The sequence below is a fragment of the Abramis brama genome, assembly GCF_963993115.1.
Source record: "Abramis brama genome assembly, chromosome: 21".
Taxonomy (NCBI): Eukaryota; Metazoa; Chordata; class Actinopteri; order Cypriniformes; family Leuciscidae; genus Abramis; species Abramis brama.
The window spans coordinates 24240251-24265466 of NC_139983.1; the positions used below are offsets into that span (position 1 = coordinate 24240251).

Here is a 25216-nt window from a genome sequence, read left to right on the forward strand (position 1 = left end):
GGATAAAATATATAGTAATAAATTTATATTATAGTAATATGCTATTATAGTAATATTATAGGCCTAGGCTATTAAGCTTTAAAGACTTTAAAGTATTTATCTGTTTTGACATTTGCATACCTTACATTTTTTATTATAATTTAACATAAATCTGAGAAATAATCAAAATCATTTGTATTGGGAAAAACAATGCTTTATAATATTGTTAGATATCTGAACATAGTTGCATGTAATAGATTTGACTGATACATTACAATAAACAGAGGTCTGGAATGCTACAATGAATGAGGAAATGAGCTATAAAGCAAAAGCCGAACAAATTAAAAGTCAGGAAGAGCGCTGAAACGTTTCAAATGCGGAAGATGTGTGTTCACAGAGCTCGAGCGCTGTTAACAGGGTCTCTGTGGCTGTGAATGCACGTCCACACACTCCCACAAAGCCAAACAAAGTTATCCGGATGGAGATCGTTTGTTACATAACTTACTGGAAATAAAGTAGCTTATCTGGACTGAACCGACTGAATATTTTCCGCGGCGATACGCAGGATTTATTTTTTGGGGCCCCCACTCACAAGCAGCGTGTGGCCCCTCGGACAGAGGGGGGTTAACCTGAACCCTCCTGTCACCTTGATGCCCAAACAGAGGCGGAGGTCGCTGAGAGAGGCGGTGTTCTCCCGTTCGTCTCCTGTTTGCGACGGATCAGGGAGAGGAGGAGGAGGAGGACGCGCACGAAACTTTTCATCCACAGAGATTTGTGATGATCAAACACAGATGGCGGAACAGTACAGTGGGCAAGCAGGGTTTCTCTGCGACGGTAAGCCGGTTAGAGGGTGCCTGGTGCCGCAGGTGACCATCACGTCTGATGGGGACTCACGGGAGATCACCGAGGAGGATCTGGAGGAGGAGGTGAACGGACGGTTGCGCCGCAAACTCTCCAACTCCTCAATCTCTTCCAACGGATCCTCAACGGCGTTCGACGAATCTGAGGATGACATCCTCAGCGACAACGAGACCAAAAGCAAAGGCATCGTGACTCTGGAACATTTGGGGGACTCGGTAGACTCAGGAGAGGTAGGTTATAGTGATTTACGTGCGGAGGCACTAACAAAAATAAAGTTTCTTTATTGGCATCTAGCCTATGGTTCCACAAAGAACCTTTAACACACATGGAAACTTTCCATTGCACAAAATGTTCTTTGTAGTGGAAAAAAGTTTTTTTTTTTTTTTTTAAAGAAATGTAGGCTAACTGAAATGTTCTTCAGGAGTGTAGAGCAAGGTTATTTGACAGTAGGTTTTATAGTTGTCACACTTTTTACTCTTGTGAATATTTATCAGAATAATGTATTTTTAAGTTAAGTAAATTTCTGGCTGGAGTTTTTGCTGCAGTAAGCTACATTTCCACTATTTTTGCCCAGGGGGGAAAAATACAGTTCTTTAGACAGATGCTGAGCCTTATGTTACCATGCATGTTATCAGACTACAAGGGGCAAGTTTTTACACTTGAATCTGACAAATAAAGAACACAAGATAATTAATGCAACAAAACAATAACAAAAATATAAGCATTGTCTTGGCAAACTATGATTGTAATTATATATATACGTATAAACACACACACACACATATATGGTAATAATATGTAATTTTAATTAAAAAATATTTTTTCAAACTAAAACTAGGACTTTGAGCTAATTGAAATAGGAGTTTGAAACCCACATACAAAACCACTTCTAGGGCAACACACATTTGTGTGGCCGTTTGACTCAAAACTGAGAGACATTTTTGTGACAACTTCACTATGTGACAACTAGTCCCGGTCTTCAATATATAAGATAAATAGAAATAGCCTTAAGTTTTTATTGTGATTCATTTGTTATATGGTAAATATAGACTTTTAGAAAGACTTGGGGTGAATACAATTTTGGACTTTATTTTTACACATCTCTTCTTAAACTAAATAAAAGAAGACTATTCAAAACATGTCATGAGAACATGAGACTATTAGTAATGAGGAACTGTCGTGTTGTTAAGTAATGAAATCCTTTTTTATCTGTTCTTGAGTTGCCAATGAGGGTTTTGATACCTGTTATCTTCATTTGACCCCATAACTGAGGCATTAGGATACTTTTGATTGAAATCTGCATATTTCCACCATTAACACAATGCCAACTGTGTGTTCGATCTTTAGCTGTAGAGCTCGTGCTGGTTCATCATTATGGTATGTTTGTGTGGGTGTCTGTTTGTCTGTACTTGCTTCTGATTGTGAAATCATGTCTGTTCACCATTTTCAAAAGTACTGTATATGTGACACAACGCGTGACATTAGCGGCTATGTCGATCTGTATCAGGTGGCTCTTGAATGCTCTTTCTGATGAAACATTTGCAGTAGTGGGTTACTAAAAATATAACAGAAAAATCCATCATCCATCCATAGCAGATTGATATGTTTCTCCCTCATTGTTTACGAAGTAGGCTGTTCAGCGTTTTAATTGGAATTGTTTAGTTTTTGTTTGCATTGAGCGCCGTCAATGTATATTGAGTTGCGCAAATATCACAGGTGTGCAGCTTTAATAACCTGGCAGCACTTCGAGCGTTAAAATGACAAGCTCAACAGGCTTAACCGCTCTGTGCCAAGGCCCTTTTTTTCATATGCCTACTCACATGTTGTTAACAGTGGGTGAATTCGAAGTGATGACCTTTGCAAATTGTTTAGAAAATATTCCTGTTAGTGGATGGGACAAGCAATGAAGATGATCTCTAAATACTAATTTGAAAATAATAATAATAATTCGTTACATGTATATAGTGCTTTTCTCGGCACTTACATCGCTTCACATGGAAGGGGGAACCTCCTCAACCAGCACCATTGTGCAGCATCCAACTGGATGATGAAAAAAGTACATAAATTAGCCCATATTATTTCTGTTACTCGGCTAGCAACTACACTGAAAAAAAACAATAAGTAAAATGTACTTGATTTTCTTTGGCAAGTTTTTGCACTCATATTTTTAAAGTAAATTTCACATGGAATTAAGTATACTCTACTTAACTAAGTTAAGTGAAAGTAACAAAGAAAATAAGTAATTTTAACTTGGCTACTAGTAAAAGGTTGAGTAATATCTATTTAGTTGAAGTCTCCTTTGCAATACATTTCACTCAAATATAACATTGAATTAAACCACACTTTTAAAGTATGCGCTTTACTTAGAAACATCTAAGTAATTAATACAATAGATATGGTGTGATACACCATATCTACTTATCAGAAATTACGCAACACGTGAACGCAGAGACCTCAGTACTTAGTAGACAATACACAATGACGGTAACATTTGATGGATCGTTTTTGTGTTTGAATGTGTCATTTTGAGTAGAAAATGAACTCCAAAAGTCACAAAATGGCAAGTTACTAATCCTAACAACAAAAGCAAAAGATAAAACAGTGTAAATACAGCTCATTAATTAATCATTTTTATAAAGTTGACATTTACGCTTTAATTTCTACATGCTTGAATTGAGTACTAACATAGAATGTACTTCGGTTTTTTTTAATTCCTGCCTGAACTAACTTTTTCATGTAGAAATTACATTGTTTTTTTCTGTAGTATTTACTTCACCACAAAATCATTTTTATCAGTGTATAGCAACCAAAGATTATGGCTTCAATTCCCAAAGGAACATCCTAATAAAAAGGACTTTGAACTGGTTTCAGATAGAAGCATCTGCCAAAATATGAGAGAATCACAAATAAAAATGTACAAATAATACATTTAAATTAGATAAATAAATCTAAGCGATCATCTCCTAACGTTTTGTTTCTCACTTCTGCCATGTCTGGGATTATTTTGAATGGATGCGTTATGTATTGTGGTCCTCAGGTTCATTCAATACCGTAGAAGGCCTTCGCTGCCATTGTACGTTAAACACTTTGCCTCTGTAAATCTGGACATCATGTCTGCATAGTATCTACTCTTTCCTTTTCAGAAAGTTAGACATCTTGCACTGAATGAATTGACTGAATGTTGATGCTCAATGACACATGCAGAGCCACTGTAAAAAGCCTATGTTTGCACAGACCTGTTCCTGACTCTAATATTCTGAGAAGGAAAGCACATGCAGTGTCACAAAGTAGCAAACGCTTCATTTTTATCAGCCTATATCAAAACAAACTCATTGCCGCTTGACATTTAGGCAGAAGCCACAGTGTCACAAACAAGTTTCCATCCGCAGTTTGATATAGACCAACTTAAGGTCAGTTTTATAAACTCTTGAATACTCACAATGGAAATTAGATATTTTATATGTAATTTCTGTAGTTAAGAAGCACATTTTAACAGTGGAAGAACAGTTGTGAAAATTGTCTATTTGTCTAACTAGCAAACAAAAGATACTAAAGGTACACTCAGCTTTTAATGTGTAACATTTTCACTTTGATTTGTATATAATTTCAAGTCATAAATGCCTTATTAATATCAGATTTTCAGTTGCTTGTAAAAGGAAAATAGAGTGTTGACTGTTTTATGTTATTCAGTATGTCATATGTTTACTAAAGGTAAAGCTTTTTATGTTTTTGTAAAAACATGTCACACTTTTATACATCATGATTGGTAGTTGTTTGAGAGTTGGCACCATAATGTTTGAATTGTCTGCATGACGGTCCCGTTCAATATTTAGTTATGGTGTGTTACAAATGTGTGTATGCACAGTTCCACAAAGTGCAGGTCATTGCCTTAGGTTTATGGCTTTTCTCTGTATTTATACAGGGCCGTATGCAGTCTTCTTGACTTTAAATATGATGTACTATCTGGATATTGTCCAACCTTCAAAAGCAGCTTTATGTACTACGTCCAATTTAAAGGCTCAATAATTGCTGCATGCTGCATTGTAAAGAAGGTTTTCAGATCAGCTCTTGTGCCTGAGGGACAATTTAACATGTTGGCAAACTTGAATCATCTGCTTCTGCTTCCACGGCAGAGATAGAAAGTAAGAAACGTTTTTTCTTTCCATGTCAAGTGGAAGAACAAACACTGCACTTCACTACACCCTTACTATTTCAACACCTGCATATATATATATATATATATATATATATAATTTCCACTATTTTCATACCTCCACCATTACACTATGACTTTAAAATCAACATGAAATGAAAATTGACCCCACTTTGCTCTGTTGGAATAGCATGCAATGGAGAATTCACAATAAGACCAGCAACATTATTTAAGGAAGGACATGGATAAAATTGGATCAGATGGATAAAACAATCTCCCATCCTACATTTTTCCTCACTAAATATCCTGGTTCACTCAGAAGTATGTCACATTATAGAAGTAATATGCATTGTGAACGCATTTCACGTTGACATTTGCATTGCACTTAGCTATCTTTGCCTTTGCTTCATTTAATGTTACTCCTCAAATGAACAGAAATGGTTTCCGGGATGCTTATTTGAAATGGGCAGCAAAACAAATGTCTATGTTATGGGCTGCAGTGCCGGATTACTGAGCTTCACAGCTCCAAATGAGACCATGTGTGTGTGAGTCAGTCTTACACACTTAAGGAACATTGTGCAGTGTTTAAAAAAACACTGTCAGTTGGTTTCAGTCACTGGTCACTCTTCTTTTTTGGAATCCAATCTCAGACTTATTGTTGGGTGGCCAAGGGTTGAGCTTTATATAAATTCAGCAGAGAGTTTGAAATATTTAATGCATTTCTATCATAGTCATGGATGATTATGTTTTAATGTGTTCCAGCAAAGCAATGCCTGGTGGAAGCTGAAGACTATTGTCCATTGCCCTTTGGTGGCCACACAACGAAGACGCCTGTCCTGGGTTCAGTTAGCAGGCCATAAAGGTATGCCCAAAAAATGCTGCTCATTTTTGTCTGATGTACATTCATGTTTCAGTTCCATATCTACACAGTTTGCACAGTTTCCGGGTTAAATGCATATGGAACAGCATTGTACCTTATGCTTGGGACTATCAATTTACTAACAGTAATTTAATTATTTATTAATATATTACTTTTTACTTACATGTTATCAAAACCAAGTCAGATTTGAATGCTTTTTAGTCTATTATTGTAATTATCTGACTTCATGTGTAAAAAGCATATTTTGTGTAGCTTTGCTTTTTGTAGCTTTTAACTTCTTTCTTATTTATTTCTGGACAATAAGTAATTCTCTTATTCAAATTTATTTGCAGACAGATTGTCTCTGTGAAAACACCACTGATTTTAGCTCATGTTTTCTGGCTGTGTTTTTGTAAACAGGGCTTTTATGGGGAAGTAGAGTCATTTGATACCATATTTAGGGAAGTGGTTATGAGCAGTGTGATGACGCTTGAGTCTCATGTCAAAGAATACACATTTTACGTATGATCTTACTTTCATTTACACACCTTAAGCTGCAGATATAAAAATAAAATAAACACATGCGACATCTAACATTTTTTAACACTATGAATGCGTGCACACTCATCATGTAACGAAAGCATATATTGCGAATAAGATCTGGTAGACTGGCTGAGCGGCTCAGTGTTGATTATATGTGCTCCAGTGACTCCAGTCTTCCTTTGTGTTTGTGTTTCTGCCCAGGCAGCTTTAAAGCAGGGGATGAGGGCTCCATACTGAAGAAGTTCTCAGAGAATGAGAAGCTGTGTTTTGAGAGGCTGAAAGAGGATGCTTTACATTCCTTCGTGCCCAGCTATTATGGAGTGGTTGAGAGAGACGGAGAGCTCTTTCTCAAAATGAAAGACCTGTTGGCCAACTTTGATTTGCCGAACGTCATGGACTGCAAGATGGGAGTGAGGTACAGTGATTGGATAACAGATGCTCTTTTTTTTTTTTTTTTACATGGACACGTTTTACACACTTAGATTATTATTGTAAAATTGTAAATGGACACGTTTTACACACTCAGATTATTATTGTAAAATTGTAAAAAAAAAAAAAAAAAGCCAAATTAAAGGGTTAGTTCACCCAAATATGAAACTTCTGTCATTAATTACTCACCCTCATGTCATTCCAAATTCGTAAGACCTTCGTTCATCTTTGGAACATAAATTAAGAGATTTTTGATGAAATCTGAGAGCTTTCTGACCGCCACATAGACTGCAACGTAATCACCACTTTCAAGTCCCAGAAAGGTAGTAAAGACATTGTTAAAATAGTCCATGTGACTACAGTGGTTCAACCTTAATTTTATGAAGCGACGAGAATACTTTTTGTGCACAAAAAAATAACAAAAATAACGACTTTATTCAACAATTTCTTCTCTTCCATCAGTCTCTGTCAGTTAATAATTATATATATATATAATTATATATATATATATATATATATATATATATATATACTGCCATTCCTGTGATGGCAAAGCTGAATTTTCAGCAGCCATTACTCCAGTCTTCATTGTCACATAATCCTTCAGAAATCATTCTATCATGCTGATTTGGTTCTCATGAAACATTTTGTATTATCAATGTTGTCTAATTTTTTTGTTGGAATCGTGTTTTTTTTTTTTTTTGATAAACAGAAAGTAAAATAGTGCAAATATTTAAATGTATACTATTAATTATATTGCTATATAATGTTATATGTTATAATTCAATATTAAATAACACACAATATTACAAATATAACACAGCAAGTATTACTTCTTTTGCTAATGTTTAATTCTCTCCTTTTCATACTCATGCTAACATATTGTGCATGATGAGTTTACTCTGTCAGCTGAAACACCTGTTCTGGTTGTTGGCCTGCATCCTGTCAGGGCAATGGGTGGGGCTCATGAAGAGAGAGGCCCTCTCACCGCGCACAATAATAACCGCTTCCTGTGCACATGCAATCAAAACTTACATGCATGCTTAGCAAGGCAGACAGGGCGTCCCTGAGGGCTTCCTTCTCACATGCATTTCACGCACAGTTTTTACACACTGAGAGACATTTTGTGCAAGGAGTCCCTTGGTGACTTCCTCTTCTCACACAGGAAGTCAAGTAAAGTTCAAGCTTGCAATAAAAACAAAATGCACATGCACAAAATAAAAAAATGCACATGATTGAATCAACATTTCAGCCATGATTAATAGACATTTCCATCAGGTTCCACCATTTCCAGTACATTTTCAGGTAGTTAAATATCCAATTCTAACTTTCTTTCTTTCAGGACATATCTAGAGGAGGAGCTGGTGCGGGCAAGGGTGAAGCCAAAGCTGCGTGAGGATCTGTATAATAAGATGATGGAGGTGGACAGTGAGGCTCCAACAGCGGAGGAGAAGAAGCAGCAGGCAGTAACCAAACCACGCTACATGCAGTGGAGAGAAAGTCTCAGCTCTACTAACACTCTGGGCTTCCGCATTGAGGGTATCAAGGTAGCCAAAGTGCCTTAAAATCACAGCAAATTTGAGTTCAGAATCTGAGTTCAGTAGAAAACCAGGACATTGAAACTTGTGTTAGGCTAGATTGTTATATTAAATAAATTCATTTAAAAAAAAAATATATATATAGCTATTTGTAATGGATCCACTGAAGTTCTGAACCCAATTGCAGTTTATTCCAAAAGTGTACAAAAATAAAACGATGACTTAAAAAAATGAACATAACTTAAACATGAACTTCACTTGGTATGGTGTGGCATGGACGTGAAACTCAGGACAGCAGGTTACAGCGTAACACTTGAAGAAGCACCTGGAAAATCACATAACATGGAAAACATAACGACATGAAATACAAAGCAAAAAAACATGAAAACAAGAGCCCAACCAAACACCAGCCTTACATATCTCATGTCTCTAGACACCCAAACCACAAGAACATTTTTCAAAAAAAAAGTCCCAGAGGATGGTGGAGCGGAGGCGTACAAGGGGGAGGGAAGGCGGGCCAGGACCATGAAGTGGTCTGTTACAAGGCATAATTCATGGCTTGATTTATGGCTTAAGTCCTGCAACAATGAAATACCATGACTGTAGAGCATGGGCAGGCCTGGATCGTGGTACAGAAACAGGAACATCATTCATGACTATGACATGGCTGGCATGTACTGACTCCTTGGATGTGACACAGTTGGCATGGACGACCTCATTGAATGTGACATGAATCATGGACAGTTCATTAACAGCCTCCGTTGACTTGATTATGGTTCATGAATGGTCTCTGTGACCGTGATTTGAGACAGACATGGTTCCTGAATGGTCTCTCTGGTTGTAATTTGGGGCAAGAAAAGTTCATGGACTTGGTCAATGGTTGTGACTCGATCCTTAAACCTTTTATGGATGGTCTCCTTGACTGTGACATGGTTCTCAGAAGGTTCAGTATGGTCTATGACAGCTGCTGCATTCTCTGTAGGTGTTGTAGTGGACGCTACCACCTTGAGAGGATCTATAGCTGTAGCCGCCCCTTCTGAAGAGGTGTATGTGGCCCACACACAGAATAGCAGTGGCTATCACTAGAAGTAGTGTCAACCATGACGTGACTTGACTCTGCCGTGGTGGCCATTTCATGAAGAGGCTCTGAATTGGCATTCATGACATGACTCGACTCTAACATGACGGTCTTGACATAAGACTCTGGTTTGGTGGTCATTATATGAGGTGATTTTGACGTGGAAGACATAACGTAACATGGCTTTGGCATGATGGATACTTCGGTACTAAGGGGATGTCTCATCCGCAATCCCTACGGTAAACAAGGATCTGCTTAGTAACAAAGCATGAGCAATGAATTGGATCAGAGAAAAATAAATCTTTCCACCTGGTAACTTGGAACATGCGGGCCCTTTCAAACCTGCACCGAAAATGTCTTTAAGCGCCACCTCACAGAAATCAAATTTCAGATATTGTCCTCAATCTGCTGATTTGTAAAAACTCTTTATCTGACTTTTTTGTTTTTACATTCAATACATTATTTTCTTATTTCAGAGAGGAGAAACCTGCAAAACAGACTTTAAAAAGACCCGGTCAAAGGAAGACGTCATTCAGGTCTTTAAGGATTTCGTCGAGGGCAATAAAAACATAATTGTGCGTGAGTTCTTGAGAACTGGATCAACCTGTTCTGACATAATGCACACACACCTACATTTCCGTGGAACAATGCTCTTAGCTTAATGAAAACTACACCTTGAATGCTTTGTATCCAGGATATACATGTCTGATGTAAAAAGGGCAGATGTTGTTTACTCTCAGTGATGCTCCAACAAGCTCATCATAAATCATAAAAGCTCATCTGTTCAGTTTGGGGTCTACATGTCACTTCAAAAGAAGGGTAAGGTGCATTAAAGGGATAGTTCGCCCAAAGATTTGCTCACTCTCAGGCCATCCAAGATGTAGGTGAATTTTACAGTAAAGAAGATTTTTAGCTGAAATCGGGGTCCTTGGTGATTTGTATTGGTCATTATGTGACAGGAAGCTTTCGCTTCAGACTGTTATGAATGCACTCAGGACCGTTTGCAGACGCTGTGGATTACAGGTAATAATGTTCAGTTTCTTGCACAGACCGATCGTTTCGCTTAATAAGAACTCACTGTATCATCAGGAGCCACAGGTATTAATTTTGTTTTGCCTGTATTTGTTTTTTTGACTCTCAAAGTGACAGTCGCCACTGACTTGCATTATACGATTTCAGCTAAAAATCTTCTTTACTGTTCAGCTGAAGAAAAAAATAAAGTCACCTACATTTTGAATAGCCTGAGGGTAAGTAAATTAACAGCAAATTTTAATTTGGGTTAACTGTCCCTTTAAAGGAACAAGGGGAGTTGGTGATAATGTCATTTAAATGTATTAAGTGTTTTACAGTAGAAATAGAACTAGCAGATATAGCTGGAAGGTTTAAAACAATTATGTTTAAATAATATTTTATAATAGGCAAGCACAGAAGATATGATGTCTCAACAGAAAACAAATTAACTGCACTTACAATGTGTCCTTGTGTAATTGGAGCCTCTCTCCAGTGAATACTGAAAAAAAAATCACTTGTAGGATAATTCTAGTTGAATTATTGATTATTGATGTGCTCTTCTCCTTCACTTTCCTAACAGAACTCCTATATTACAAGGCTTGAAGATATTAAACAGGCACTGAAAGCCTCCGAGTTCTTCAAGAAACATGAGGTAAAATATATATATTTTTTGTTCTGTAATGTTCAGTTTTACCTTATTTTTTTAAGTTGTGCTATGTAAATATTTACTGATTAATGTAAAACATTTTTTTTAAAATTGTTCTTATTATGTAAGCACTATATGTACACTTCCAACTAATATCTAATTAATTAATTAACATGAGATTTTTGGAGTTAATCATTTTCAAATTAATATCTAACTATAAATGTCCAAGAATATATATTATTTTATTTATTATGCACCATATTTTTATTTAACATTGTACTATATTGTACTGCAATATTGTATACACTACAAAAGTTTGGGGTTAGTAAGATGGCATCCACAAAAAAATGTATCAAATAAATCCAGCTTTATTTTTGTCAGTATAAGAGACTTCTTTAAAAAATGTAAAAAAAATAAATCTTACCGATCTTTAAACGGTAGTGTAAATCTTGTTTTTACATATGATTTGGTCCTCCTCAACAATTCCTCAAAAATTTTCATGCATCATCATTATGTGATTAGAATTAGATTTTGGCAATATTGTGATTAAACTTTACCTTGTGTAAATGCAATGCTTCGATCAAACTAATGCGATTAAGCTCATAATCATAGTTAATAGCCATACTCGCATTCAATTTTGTGGCATATGATGATTTTAATTGCGATAAACAGGCATGCAAACACTTTAATTACAAAGTGTGCGTGTGCTCGGACGTACACGGATGACGTGTGTTGTTCACAAAACTTCATGAATAAACTCTGTGACATTATTCTGAAGTCCATGTAAATATGTAAACATCTTACTATGATCAAGTCCTTATTTTGATTATTGTAAAAAAAAAGAAAAGAAATCTAATTATTGGTGCACATGTAAACATAGTCACTGTTGGATGTCTTTCAGGTCATTGGCAGTTCGCTTCTCTTCATTCATGATCACAAAGAGAGAGCTGAGGTCTGGCTCATTGATTTTGGTAAAACCACCCCTCTCCCAGAGGAACAGAACCTGGATCACTACAGACCCTGGGAGGAAGGCAACCGAGAAGACGGATACTTATGGGGCCTTGACAACCTGCAGCAAACCCTTTCCTTATTAGCCAGGGAGTGACCTTCTTACTGTGAACTTTTCACTTACTGTCCGAGTGACAGCTACGGCATGCTGATAGACACTTTTAAACCTTCTGCAGTGCATTATGGGGAGACTACCAGTGAGCAAGTCCATTACTTTACAGTATTAAGCTGTAAAAAGCATTTCGCCATGATCATGGTTTAAAAAACCCAATTGTTTGTTGTCATTGCACATCACACAATTACTCTTCCCCAATGTCCAAAAAAAAGAAAAGAAAAAAAAAGGAGTTCAAAACAAATAAAATTTGAATTACAAATGAAGTTTGTAAAAAAAGAAAGAAAGAAAAAAAAAAAACACATGAACAGGTACAATATATATTTGTCTACAAAACTAACTTCAAACACTTAAGCATAAACCTTTCGATCATACGGGACAAATTCAGTAAATTTTTTTGGCTGGTAGTTTACATGCTGGAATCTATCAAAATCAATCATTTCTTCACACATCATATAAGGTTAGCTGTTAGCAACATTGTTCCATGTCTAGGCCCAACAAACACTAGTCAAACAATTGACGTTGCACAACTGACTGTTTTCTTAAAGTACCATCAAGCTAACATGTACAGTAGAACAGATTAGTGGAACGCAATAGTTTACAGATACGTGGAACGCATACAGTGATACAATGTGATTAATGCACAACACTAGTGCATTTATAGTACAATATGATGATATTAATCGCTTTGACTTCAGTGATCAATCAAGGGTGGTGTAATAGATTATTTGGATGATTGCATGGATATATAGTATTGGTTTTATGTATAAGGACCTGGGTTGTGATTTTCTATACCTGCACACCACTGAAAGTGTTTCATTATCAGACAAACTTAACGTTGTGACACTATATTTTTTTTAGGGGGGCAGGTGAGTTTCATTACAGTGTTCCCTGTGCAGTATGTTTATGACAAATAAAACATCTGCTCAAAAATCATTCTGTATTTCCGAAATTCATTTAAGTATGGTCCTTCATATCAGGATTATAGACAAAAACAATTTATTTAAAGTTTGCTATTATGCAGCAACGTCCATATTTGAAAATAAAATAAAATAATAATACAGGTAGTACATGTACGTTAAAATTCACTTCATATGCTGGTACATTTCTAATCTGGCTAGTTAGAAATGAGCCACTGCAAAGACAAATGCAGAAGATTGGCAGTGATAACCTCAACATAATCCAACAAAAACAAAAATAATAATAATAATAATAAAAATACACCAATAAAACTGAGATTAAATATTACAGCTACATAATATAAGGGTTAGTTTAGTGTGAAATGAATATTAATTCAAGAATACAGCACTCATTTTCCTGTCTAATGTATAACTTTTTCTACCCTTCTATCCCATTATAATCCTACTAAAGAATAAGAACTTTAAGATCTTAAATTGCAGTCAAATTATGAAACTTTTAAATGGTTAAATAAGACAAAAATAAATGTAAGATTGTGCTAATACACTTTAGTCTCATCTCTTTGCATAAGGATCCTCTCAGCAGTCCCTAACTAAAATGACTAAAAAAAAAAATGTACACACAAATAAATCTTTTCACATTAAAACATTAATCACCTACAAACTACAATATTTAATAAAACATTTGAGAATAATTAGGAATAAGATCTAAGAATAATGTCAAAAATCAAACTTCTCATGCATCACATTATGCACACTGAGGTGTTATGTGGTTTGTTGTCATTTGTCTGCATGTATAAAAGTCACAGTTAACTCAGGGTATCTTAAAATCTAGTATAAGGACATTTGGAGATAAAAAGCACTTCTATTTACTTATTTGTTTTTGAGGGAAAAGTACTAAGAAAATAGATTGCAAAAGTGGTTGTCTTTTAACAGCTTCCTTGAATGCATTGACATGGAAATCAATACAATCACCACAGCAATCGCCCCCTCGTCACATGCCTCATTTACTTCTAACACATTCAGGTGCAACACCTTTGTAAAAATGTCACAGTTATCTCAGTGTTTCACACACAAAACACACCCTCAATAAAAAGGCAGCATGCTGATTGCAAACGTGTTGGTTTTTCAAAACTAACAACAGAAAAAAAAAAAAAAAAAGTAGTCTAAATTAATGGTACTTAATGCTACTTTCCAGTCAAAAAACCCTGTAAAGTCCACCTGATCTGAGATTAAAGATAAAGGTCTGTCAGCATTTCTTTATTACTAATGCAACACACAGTCACATTTTTAAAGTATACCTCTGAGTTACTGGTGATAGTCCTTAAAATGTTTTAATGGGACAGCTCACCCCAAAAGATTACAATTATTATTCACCTTCATGTCATTCCAAATGTGTATGACTGACTTACGAACACAAAAAAGTTACCCTTATTTAATTGACCCTTTTCACATTTCAGAGGCTCTCAGAAGCAGACTTCGCCATAGTTGGGTAAATTTCAATAGTGGCGAGGCAATATGATTTTTGCATTCTCATTTGCTCCAATAACAAAATAATTTTAGCCAATAGAGAGAAAGATGTCAAATTGACTGTATTAGTAGTATGTCCAAATACATAGTATTCGAAAAACAGTAGGCGAAAAGTCTGAAGTGATATACTGAAGTGCGCATACACTATAAAAAATTATATGATCAATAAGTTATGATAACATATGTTTTTACATTGCTTTAACTCATCAAAATAAGTTAAGCAATTTTCTAATTTTTTACAAGTTAACTCAAACTCAAGTTTCAACTCAAATAATTTAAGTTGAAATTACTTAAACATCCAAATTGATTGTACTTAATTTAAGACAGCAACTTTTTTTACAGTGTACTATCACGAGGCCAGAGGGTTTGTGAATTGAAGTGAAGCGACGCAATAACGCTGGTAGGTCACATGACAGTAACAACATGGCGGATGTCAGAATTTCATTCATACCACCCATATTCATACTACTGCAAATTTTTTAGCAGTCGCAAAGTAAATTCAAATTCAATCATGGTACCTATTCCAGACGCAGCCTGAGACATCTTTTAAAATAAGAAAAAAAGTCATACAAGTTTAGAACAACTAGAAGGTGAGTAAATAATGACAGAATTTTAATTTTTGGGTGAACTATCCCTTTAAGACAAAGCTCTTTTTTGTGTGTTTATTTTAAAGTTTTTCGAACAATTTATTTTAACAAACCAATTCAATTTTACTAGATTGTGTGACTGATCGTTATGTGGCATAAAGTATTCTATTTGAGGTCTGAACATGCTTTTGGTTCTTCCAATATTACACTCCTAAAACCAGCTAAAAATGTGAATTCATCTAGGACAACTAAACCTCCATATATATGCATTGCTAATTATGACTAATCAGTTAATTTCACGTGAACATCATGTGTTTTCACAGTTTTGACAGAAGATGAGAATCCAGTGTAAAAGGGCTGCTATTAGCCAAGTGGAAGTTTCCATAGAAACCATCAGCCATTTGTAGGAGAGCCACCTCTTAATGACAAATTGGTTACGACTCCTCATGTCCTTAGTGTTTTTGGCACCACGCTACAATAATGTAGTCTCGCGCACAAACATTTATCTACTGGCAGTAACTAAAGGCTGGAATACACTACACAAATTTCGCTTTTTAGCCTCGGTTTACTGTCTGGACGAGTCAACGCTAGTAGCCAAAATCCAGAGCCAGTCTGCAGATTTGAGATGACATATTTCACAGAAAAATCTGTGTATAATGGATACTGACTATATTTAGTTTCAGACTATTGCTTCATCCCAATTCGGATACTATCCGTCCTAAATACAATTCAAAATTAGAATTAGTGTGTCCCATATCATAGTATGTTGAAATAAGTATTCCAAAGATACCTGGATGAATTTCAAGTTAGAATTTGAAGTGCAGATCTGTGCACACTCTAACGGCTAATATTGCCCACAAACCATAGAGTGCAACTGTGTGGTTCCAGAAGTAAAAACTCCATTGATTTTCCCCATAGGGAAATTGATTTTAAACGACAACTTATAAGCCTTTAAAGACAGCCTTACTGTGAGCTACAGTAAGAGGTTGTAAATCGATAGCATTTGCTTCTGTTGAAGCCGTCAGCCCCCATTATTTTAACTTAGTTTTAAAATAATCGTGTTTAATAGCGGAATTTGTGGTGAAAACTACATTACCCATAATGCTGTACAGAAAATTCGGTTACACTATTTTACGTGAACTTACAGTTTGCTTAGAATGTAGTTACCCAAGAAAGTACTGGTAATATAATGTAACTGGGTTAAGGTTAGGTTTAGGGGTAGGTTCAGGATTAGTACCTAGTTGTAACCCAGTTATTGTAATTGCTATAATAAGAACATGGTATGTGGAACAGGACTAAAATAAAGCGCTACAGAAAATCCCAACAATCAGAGAATCAAAACAAGCAAAAAATGCCAAAAGATCTCTTTAGATTTCCCTATACTCAAAATATTTAAATATTTTGATATATATGCATATTTTCTATAAACTTTATATATATATCATGGGATTGTGGTTCTTTCCCTTACTAAAGCCGTTAAGTAGCCTACACAGTCTTGTACCTTTGCATTTTTGCCCGATTTTCAATTACGTTTTTGCTTCAAATCAAAGTTTGTAATGTTATGATTCACCTCGTAGCTGGTTGACTTGGTTCATGGCTTATAACACTTTACAAAGACTTTTTTGCAATCCCTATGGGAGAAATAAATGGAAAAAATACTTCCGGAACCAACGCCGCTGAAAGAGCGGGCGAGCACTGTTTTATTAAATTCATTATTATTGAATTATTTCATTTTGAGTAATTTGGTCCTCCATAGAAAACTACAAACATGGCAGATGTGCAAGACCTACGGTTAAGGGGCTTGAGTGATTAATAATCAGTATCTAACCTGACGACAAAAATATATATTCAATGTTATCCACATTATATTTAATCTGCAGCAACAGTGTAAAATTTTATAAAGATATGTTTGGTAATTAATTTTTAAACGCATCATTATGCAAACACATAAGGAGAGTTCTCCTCATGAAATACCCATGACTGCAGATCAATAGGATCGGTAGGACATTAAATTGAATGTGGAGGATTTTACCTGTGACAAGGTGATTGACAGGGCAGTTTAAACTGTGACCGGATGCACGTAACTAAGCGACAGAGCGGTTCGTTAAAGACGCAACGAAGTGTAGCTGCCATGCCATGTTGCAATTACAGTAATTTCGAGATGACAACACATGACGTTCTACTTGAAGCTGTTCATGTCCTCGGACTGGGAATAATGCGTAAATGAATCTGCAGAGGTCATGTGGTACAAGCAGAAGCTCTCAGAAAATTTCCAGCATACAAGTTGTAATTATGAGCTCTACAAGGACATGAATGCTCTTTACAATTTGAAATCTCAATTACGGTAATTATGACATGGTGTGAACACATCTTATGTCCCAAAGCTAGCTTACTATTCTGCTACACACTCAAATGCATGTACTTTTTCTTTCAGTAGTAAATATAGTAAATAAGTAGTAAATACATAAAATAAGTTTATGTAGGTGAATTGGGATGCAGCATTTAATTCTATCCAGTTTGAGGATATCAAACACGTTTTATATTTTGAGCTCATTTTTTAAGGACTCATTGTTTTAATTTGTCATGCGTTTCCTAGCAAGCAGGGGCATGTTTCTGTACGAGTTTGTTGTGTTTGGATGGAATGACTTGAAAGTCTGGTCCTCAAGGTGTGGCCACATAGTTGGCCAGGAATCCAAGCAACAACGAATTTTGCGTGCGGCTGAAAGATTTCCCCACGCAGATTTTACAACATATTCAAGCTGATCACACCAAAAGAAAAATGCTTGGTTTGAAAGAGACTTCCATACGAGCGGTGATTCATACATCGCTTACACTATGTATTCCAGTGCAGTGTATTCCAGCCTTAACCTGCCATTCTGCCTCTAGCTAATCCACTTCCATTAGCACATTAAAATGCACAAAAGAAAAGAAAAAAGGTGTTTCCTCAGTTGAATTGTTCTTCAGTGCTAAACCGCGGTGACACTGAGGTCTTCAGACAAGGAAAAGCCAGAATCCCTGTCTCTCGTTGGCTTCTCAGACTGGGAATAACTCCTTACATCCTCGTGTCCGTAACTAGCATGGCGCTTCACCTGAGGTTTGTGGGTAGGGGTCGTGGCCAGGCCAAGGGCAGCAAGTGAAGACGTTGCTCCAGAGCTGGTGCTGGGTTCCACAGATTTGGCCACAACTACAGGCAAACTCTCAGTCTCGTAGCTCTGCTCATCATACGCATAGTTTACATTGCCACATGGGAAGCTCTGGAGTTTCGCCAAGTCCATAACAGCAGTGAGCGAGCAACCCGTAGCCACTATTGGACCCTTCCGAGAGGGAGGCCCTGTGGGACTGGATGTGGTCTGGGAGGAGACGGCAGATGGAGGTGGAGACGTTGAGACATTTGTGTTAACCACTACTCCGGGGTCCATGTGCTCTGAGGTAGAGGACGGGGCAGATGTGGATGTGGGGTTGCAAGACAGAGGCATGGACTGGGTATGGCACAGGGCCGTCTTCCCTCTTCCAAAGCTCTCCAGGACCCAAGAACCGTAGGTGGGGTTCCAAAGGTTTTTAGTCTTGTTCTTTAGCTTCTGGCTGCCTGACGACGAACTGCTCCTGGAGCATGGCTGGTGATCTGGGACCTGAAGCCATTGTCCTGGACAGACTCCAGAAGCAGGAACAGGCTCAGCCCAACACGGCTCCAATGTTTCTCGGTACGTGCCCACCTCCTGTGCAAAATGGAGCGGTCTTTGTAGCTGCAAACAGGGTTTGAGAGCCTGTGGGGCTGCACCGGTGATGCCCGGTCGAGGGGAAGCATCCTGGGACATAGAGTGGGCCACTAGAAGAGGGGTCATACTGCCTGATCCTTCAGGATGGATCACAGTGCCGCCTTCTTCGACAGCAGGACCGTACTCCACTGGAAGAGGGGTGTTAATGACATCAGGGTCCTGACGAATCAAAGGATGCGTGCCAGAAAAGTCAAAAAGGGTCAACACTATTCATTTTATTAAGTCAGGGGTTTTCATTTATTAATATAATAGTCATGGTTATTATTTTACTCTTGACATCTCAAGTTTATAAGATTAAGAAATACAATAACAAATGTGCATGTAGTTTTGTGAAGAAAAAAATATTTCTACTGTAAGGGTTTTATTACAGTTTCTTCTTTCCACTGATTATAAGTGTTGTTAGTTAACTAAAACTTAAAAAATAATTTTCATTCATTGAAACAGAGCTGAAATAAAATAAAATCTAAATATTTGATGAAAATGTAAACTTAAAAAACTTAAATGAAAATTTGAAATGTTGATAACGTAAATAAGTTTAAGTTAAAGTACAAAAATTACAAAAATAAAATAAAGCTAAATAGAAATATAAAAAAACGAATAAAAACAACTAAAACATTACAAAATAAAAATAAATAAATAAAAGCTAATATAAATTAATTACAAAATGTTAATAAATACTATAATAGTATATAAATAATACTAAAATAACACTCAATGGTTATAAGGCAATTTATATTTAAAATGTATAATGATATCATTATAAAGGCAATTTTCTCTGTAAAACTGCTTAGAAATGATATTTCCTGTAAAAAGATTCAACACACATTTTTTTTAAACAATTTAAAAGGATATTTAATTTCGAAACGTGTTTGTAATAACATGCTTAAAATTTTTTCAAACAGTGTAAATGATTCCTTATACACAATATATAGGCTAGCTTTCTTTATATTTTACAGAAATCCAGATCTGTTCAATTCCAACTCTGTTTTACCTGTGTACAGTAGTTGATCCTCTCTAAAATAGTAGTAAAGTTTGGTCGATGTTCTGGGCAGTGTTGCCAACACTGCGTCATGATCCGGTAACTAAAATAGAACAAAATCCAAAACTTCGTTGATTATAATTATTAAAACAGATTAGGCACATTTCACTAACGCTATACAGCTTCTAACAGTACATTTTTCATTTACGCTTATTTAAAAGGTAACTTCTTTTTGTTAAAAATTGACAAAATTTATATAATAAGACTACATCATGAATCCATCTTCCAAACCGCTAGAGTGTCAAAAGTCACATAGTGTACCTTTCAGGTTAGGGCTGAGATCCATTTTCAATTTGAGTAACAAATCTGCTATTGTTACTTACACAGGTCCGGGGCAGCTCTTAGGAGGATCCATACGACCTCCACCTGTTACAAATTCCAGTACTTCCTGATTGGTCTTGCAGGGATAAGGCATGTATCCAAGAGAGAAAATCTCCCATAGTAGTACCCCGAAAGACCTACAGATGGAGACAAATTGTATGTAATTATTAATGACTATAATTTCTGGCATCTGGTCTCTGCAGATGATATAAAAAAGTCGCTGTTTGTATTTAAATAGGCAAATGCTCAAGAGTCTGTTGGATCATTGCAGTGATTACAGCATGTTATATGTTTGGAAACAGTTCTTCTAACCCTAATTGATGGAGCGTGTAGCTTTTCATTTATTAAACAACCATGTAGAAGACACATCATTGCTTAAATTGTGAAAGAATGGTTGGGAGGGAGCATGAAGAATAATTTTCACACATGAATTGGCACCTCTGAGTCCAGACCTTAAATTCATTGAAAGTCTTTGGGATGTGCTGTAGGAGACTTTGCAGGGTGCTTGACTCTTGCATTGCCAATACAAGATCTTGACCAAAAATGTATGCACCTCTTGATGGAAATAAATGTTGTGATGTTATTTTTGGTCAAGATCTTGTATTGACAATGCAAGAGTAAAGCAATCTGTAAAGACACACAAACTATTATAGTTAATAAATTAGAGTGATTAAGAGTGAGTAATAATTTAATAAATATTTTACATACACAGTGTGTATTTCTATGTGTTACCTGAATCTTGGACATAACAGTCCAAAGCACTAATCAATTAAGTAAAACTACAATTCTTTTAAACCACTGCTGACAAAATAAGGTTTTTTTTCAGTAAACTAATATTACCAGGTATCAGTCTTGCATGTAAAAATGCCTTCTAGGAAGGCTTCAGGTGGCATCCACTTCACTGGCAACATGGCACGGCCACCCTTCCTATAGTAACTCGCCCTGCAATGCAAAAATACTCAATCAATGCCTGTGTTCATTATTATACTTAACAGGTACTAAACCACACACACAATTTTTTGAAATAAATAAATAACTAAATGAGATAGTGAAAGCACCTGTAAATATCTCGAGCCATCCCAAAATCTCCTATTTTAGCCACTCTCTCTGGACCAGGACAGGTCAAAAGACAGTTTCGTGCTGCAATGTCCCTGAAACACACAACAGACACACATGCTTGACTTATTATATGCGTGCGAGACATCAAGGTCAAGGGCTGCAGCGAGTTAATGACGTCTACATATCCACTGAAGAGCGATTTCCACTTATTCTGACAATGAAGGCTACTTGAGGGCAAAGTTTACTCAGGTTTGGCAGTGAGAAATCACCTGTGAATGAAGTGGTTCTCTTCTAGGTAGCGACAGCCAAGTGCAATGTCTCTGGCCATCTGAAGAAGATCCAGCATACTTAGAGAAGATGGCTGGTTCTGTAGGAGAGAGTCAAAAGACAAGACGCTAATCTTTCTGAACTAACCATATACACATATACACACATACACTTACATTTCTTAATAATAAATGGCACATGGTTTAATATGGTTCCATTTCTAATGCAAAATATGTTGCACACATGTGGCAAACCCACATCATAAAAGCGAAATGTGTGCTAACTGATAAACAGAGGATGGAATAATGTCTATACACACAAACACTCACAGTTCTGGGTCGGTTTAGTCTCAAGAAGCTCTTCATGTCTCCTCCTGTCATGAGCTCCAGCAGTATGAAGCGAGGCAGGATCTGCAGACTGACTCCGATACAGCGCACAATGTTCTGATGGCTGAACTTACTGCAAATGATGAAGAGATAAACTCAAATGGACTATTGAATGGAAGAACGGGTCAGCTTGTCAAGATAGTGCCAGAGTTACATAATAAGGTCATTTTAAATTATGTGAAATTACATGTCTGTAATTTATATTGGTTCATATTGGTTTAGAAATAATATTTAAGCACCTTGAAGACTATTAATATTATTAGTATAAAGCACCTTGAAATAAAGGGTAACATATGTGTGAGTCAAAGCCAAATGAAAATCAAAATATCCTCTGGAAGATCTAGCCCATGCAATGGAAGTATGAAGGATATGATAATTAACTACAGCACAGTTTGCTCAGAAAAGTATGAATCACTAAAAAAACATCTGTTGCCTGACTAAAGACGATGCCATACGCTCAAAAACAAACAACAAATGTGAACCTGATAATCGTAACAAATGAAAAAAAATGAGAAAAGATTTCATAACCTAAAGCGAGTTTGACTGAGAGCAGAGGATTGAAATGACAGTGCCATTTTCTGTCTGTCACACACATGTGCGGTCATTGCAATGCTGTGTGTGTGTGTGTGTGTGTGTGTGTGTTACAGCCAAGCATACCTCATAATCAAAGCTTCCATTAGGAAATCCATCTCATCCTGCTCAGAACAGATTTCTGGAAGAGTCTATAAGAGGGATGGAGAGAGAGAAAACACAGAATCAATTAAGAGAAACCAGAAACTGCTTTCAAAGGCAAAGGTAGATCTGGGAAAACTCACCTTTATCGCAACCTGCATGGCTGTGTTTTCTCCATTCATACCCAAAACCTGTCCTTCATACACTTCCCCAAAGGCACCGTGTCCCAACGCCCTATAGCCAAAGACCCCAGACAGATACGTATTACTCACATGTGTAAATATGGAATTAATTTCCAGTACTTTCTCATGTCATCACAGAATATTAAAGGAATATTCCAGGTTGAATATGATTGTTACATACTGCAGACCTCCAGTGTAAATGCAGAACTGTCAGCACAATTTTGTTTGTTTTATGTATGTCAGTCAACTATTTTTTGCTGTTATACATGCCAGATATGCTGTCAACAGAACTCAACTTGCATTTAACCCAGAATATTATTTTAACTAATAACTGGACCAGCGCAACCTGTGGCAAGCTGCTTAAACAGCCACTATGTTAGGACTAAACTAAGATGTTTCCTACTAACTAGTCTGACCAACTAAAAGTTAGCCAAGACGGGTTAAAATTAGACTTGCATCGGAATTGAAGCAGCAATTTTCCGGATACCAACCTTGAGCTTTAATCACTTTAACCTTGCATTAAGTATCTTAAACTAAAAATAATACTTTTACAGCATTAATGTCACTTTTACAGCATTTATTAATAGTTTAATGCTAACTTCCACATGTACCATTATATATTTTACTTGATTTATATAAATTAATATACATATATATTATATTATAACATGAATCTAGAATAATAAATGCTGAAAAATATGCATTTTAAAATATATTAAAATCTTATTCTTTAAATTTGTAATAATGTTCCACAATATTATTGTTTTTACATCAGATAAATGCAGCCTTGGTGAGCATAAGAGACTTATGAGGCAAAAACATTTAAAAACTCTTACAGACCCCACACATTTGAACGGTTCTGTACATCTACACAGTATAGATACCTGAGAAGGGTGATGTTCTTGCGTGGCACCTCCTTAAGCTCACTCAGTGAGGCCGCCTTGCCAGCAAAGCAGTAGTTAGGGTTGTAGTCAGTCATTATGGTGGACGAGCGAATTTTGCTAAGCTTGTACTCTGGGCTCTGCAGACGAATTCTGACCGCATGCAGGTGGTTCTTCTTACGATAATATACTGCAAAGAGAAAAACACAACAGGAATCAGCAAAAAGGGAACATGCTTTTAAGGGGTTTTCTTTAGGAGTAAATCCACCTGCTTAATTTGCATAATTATTGGTCTCAGAGTACGATGCGGATAAGATGATCGTGCATCCTAAAAGTGTCTTTCAATAGGCTTTCAGCATGATGGTAATTTTCTCAGAGAAACAGCCATGTGCACTTATGTCTCCCCATTGAATTCTATCAAGATGACAAAATTGTGCATTTTAAAGCCCCTCAGGTGAGGACTGAAGCTCTGGGCCTGTCTGTCAGCAAGCGATCGGGCAGGGTGGACTCACCCTCAGTGGAGGCTGCCCATGTCCCCGATGCAGGTTGGTAGTCTGCTGGGGAGGGCGCTGCGTGGAGGTGAGAGGTCCCCTTTTGCCGTCGGGCTGCTGGCGCAGTGGCGCGAAGCGAAGCCGGCAGGAAGTTGACCAGGTATTAGGGGTGCGAGAGGGGAAGCCCGAGCAAAGACTACCAACCTGCATGGGGGAGATCTCAGGGGAAGACACACAATTAGCATCCAGTGGAGCTCTGCTAACTAAGGACCCAGAGACCGCGCTCTGCTGTTAATATTTGACTTTTGAGGTGGTTTTGTGTGCATGTCGAAAATTAATGTCCAGAATATACAAAATAACCATTTTATCGAAAAACATGCATCAAATGTAATTTTAGAGGTCTGTTTCACTTCTCTTTAATGATTTGTTTCTTTATTTAGTCTTTATTTATCTTACAAATACATATAAAACGTGTCATGGCACAGCATTGTACAGTTAGTGCACAAGTCAAACAGACAATATATGTTTTTTTTTTAATCAAACATAAGGAGGATACTTGATATTAAGCATAGTTATTAAAAAAATAAAGCATTTATAATGATGAGTCCATTGCATATACATAAAGTTAGAGCATTGTGACAGACTGTTGGTTTAAGGCATAAATCAATCAAGGGTTTGGGAAATTGAGTTCACTGGGATTCTAGATTAAAATTACATTAAATAGTGATTTCTAGGAATGCATATTTTTTATTTATTGACATTAAGCTGATGGTAAAAGCAGGTAAGGTTTTCATTTAAGCATACACAATTTTAAATTGCGTTGTTAGAAAAAAAAATCAGCTATCATTTATGTTCTCATATCTGTTTTCATATCTATTTAAAGCCAATAAA

General features: G+C 36.5%; 2 protein-coding genes across 2 annotated transcripts in view; one reads left to right on the top strand and one right to left on the bottom strand.

Moving 5' to 3' along the window:
- The first annotated feature begins 313 nt into the window (after positions 1–313).
- Positions 314–13153, top strand: itpka (inositol-trisphosphate 3-kinase A). The gene is made up of 7 exons (XM_084097031.1): positions 314–1070; positions 5756–5855; positions 6597–6810; positions 8167–8371; positions 9917–10015; positions 11032–11103; positions 11999–13153. The coding sequence occupies exons 1-7, from the start codon at positions 630–632 to the stop codon at positions 12200–12202; spliced, it is 1335 nt and encodes a 444-aa protein (XP_083953157.1). The 5' UTR covers positions 314–629; the 3' UTR covers positions 12203–13153.
- A 40-nt stretch (positions 13154–13193) lies between these two features.
- Positions 13194–25216, bottom strand: part of ltk (leukocyte receptor tyrosine kinase) — a 53637-nt gene continuing 41614 nt past the window's right edge. Inside the window, exons 20-29 of the mRNA XM_084097030.1 lie at positions 23838–24024; positions 22915–23005; positions 22757–22821; positions 22043–22172; positions 21716–21813; positions 21446–21538; positions 21228–21329; positions 20390–20524; positions 20019–20109; positions 13194–19186 (exon numbers count right to left, since the gene is read on the bottom strand). Of these exons, the coding sequence (XP_083953156.1) occupies positions 18218–19186; positions 20019–20109; positions 20390–20524; positions 21228–21329; positions 21446–21538; positions 21716–21813; positions 22043–22172; positions 22757–22821; positions 22915–23005; positions 23838–24024 (1961 nt within the window). The 3' untranslated portion in view covers positions 13194–18217. The remainder of the gene's footprint in view (positions 19187–20018; positions 20110–20389; positions 20525–21227; positions 21330–21445; positions 21539–21715; positions 21814–22042; positions 22173–22756; positions 22822–22914; positions 23006–23837; positions 24025–25216) is intronic.

Excerpts from the sequence above, each read along its gene's own strand:
- itpka (XM_084097031.1), top strand. The coding sequence starts at position 630 with ATGCCCAAACAGAGGCGGAGGTCGCTGAGAGAGGCGGTGTTCTCCCGT. Across the intron at positions 1,071-5,755 it reads ACTCGGTAGACTCAGGAGAG|CAAAGCAATGCCTGGTGGAA; the intron begins GTAGGTTATAGT and ends AATGTGTTCCAG. Across the intron at positions 10,016-11,031 it reads AGGGCAATAAAAACATAATT|AACTCCTATATTACAAGGCT; the intron begins GTGCGTGAGTTC and ends CTTTCCTAACAG.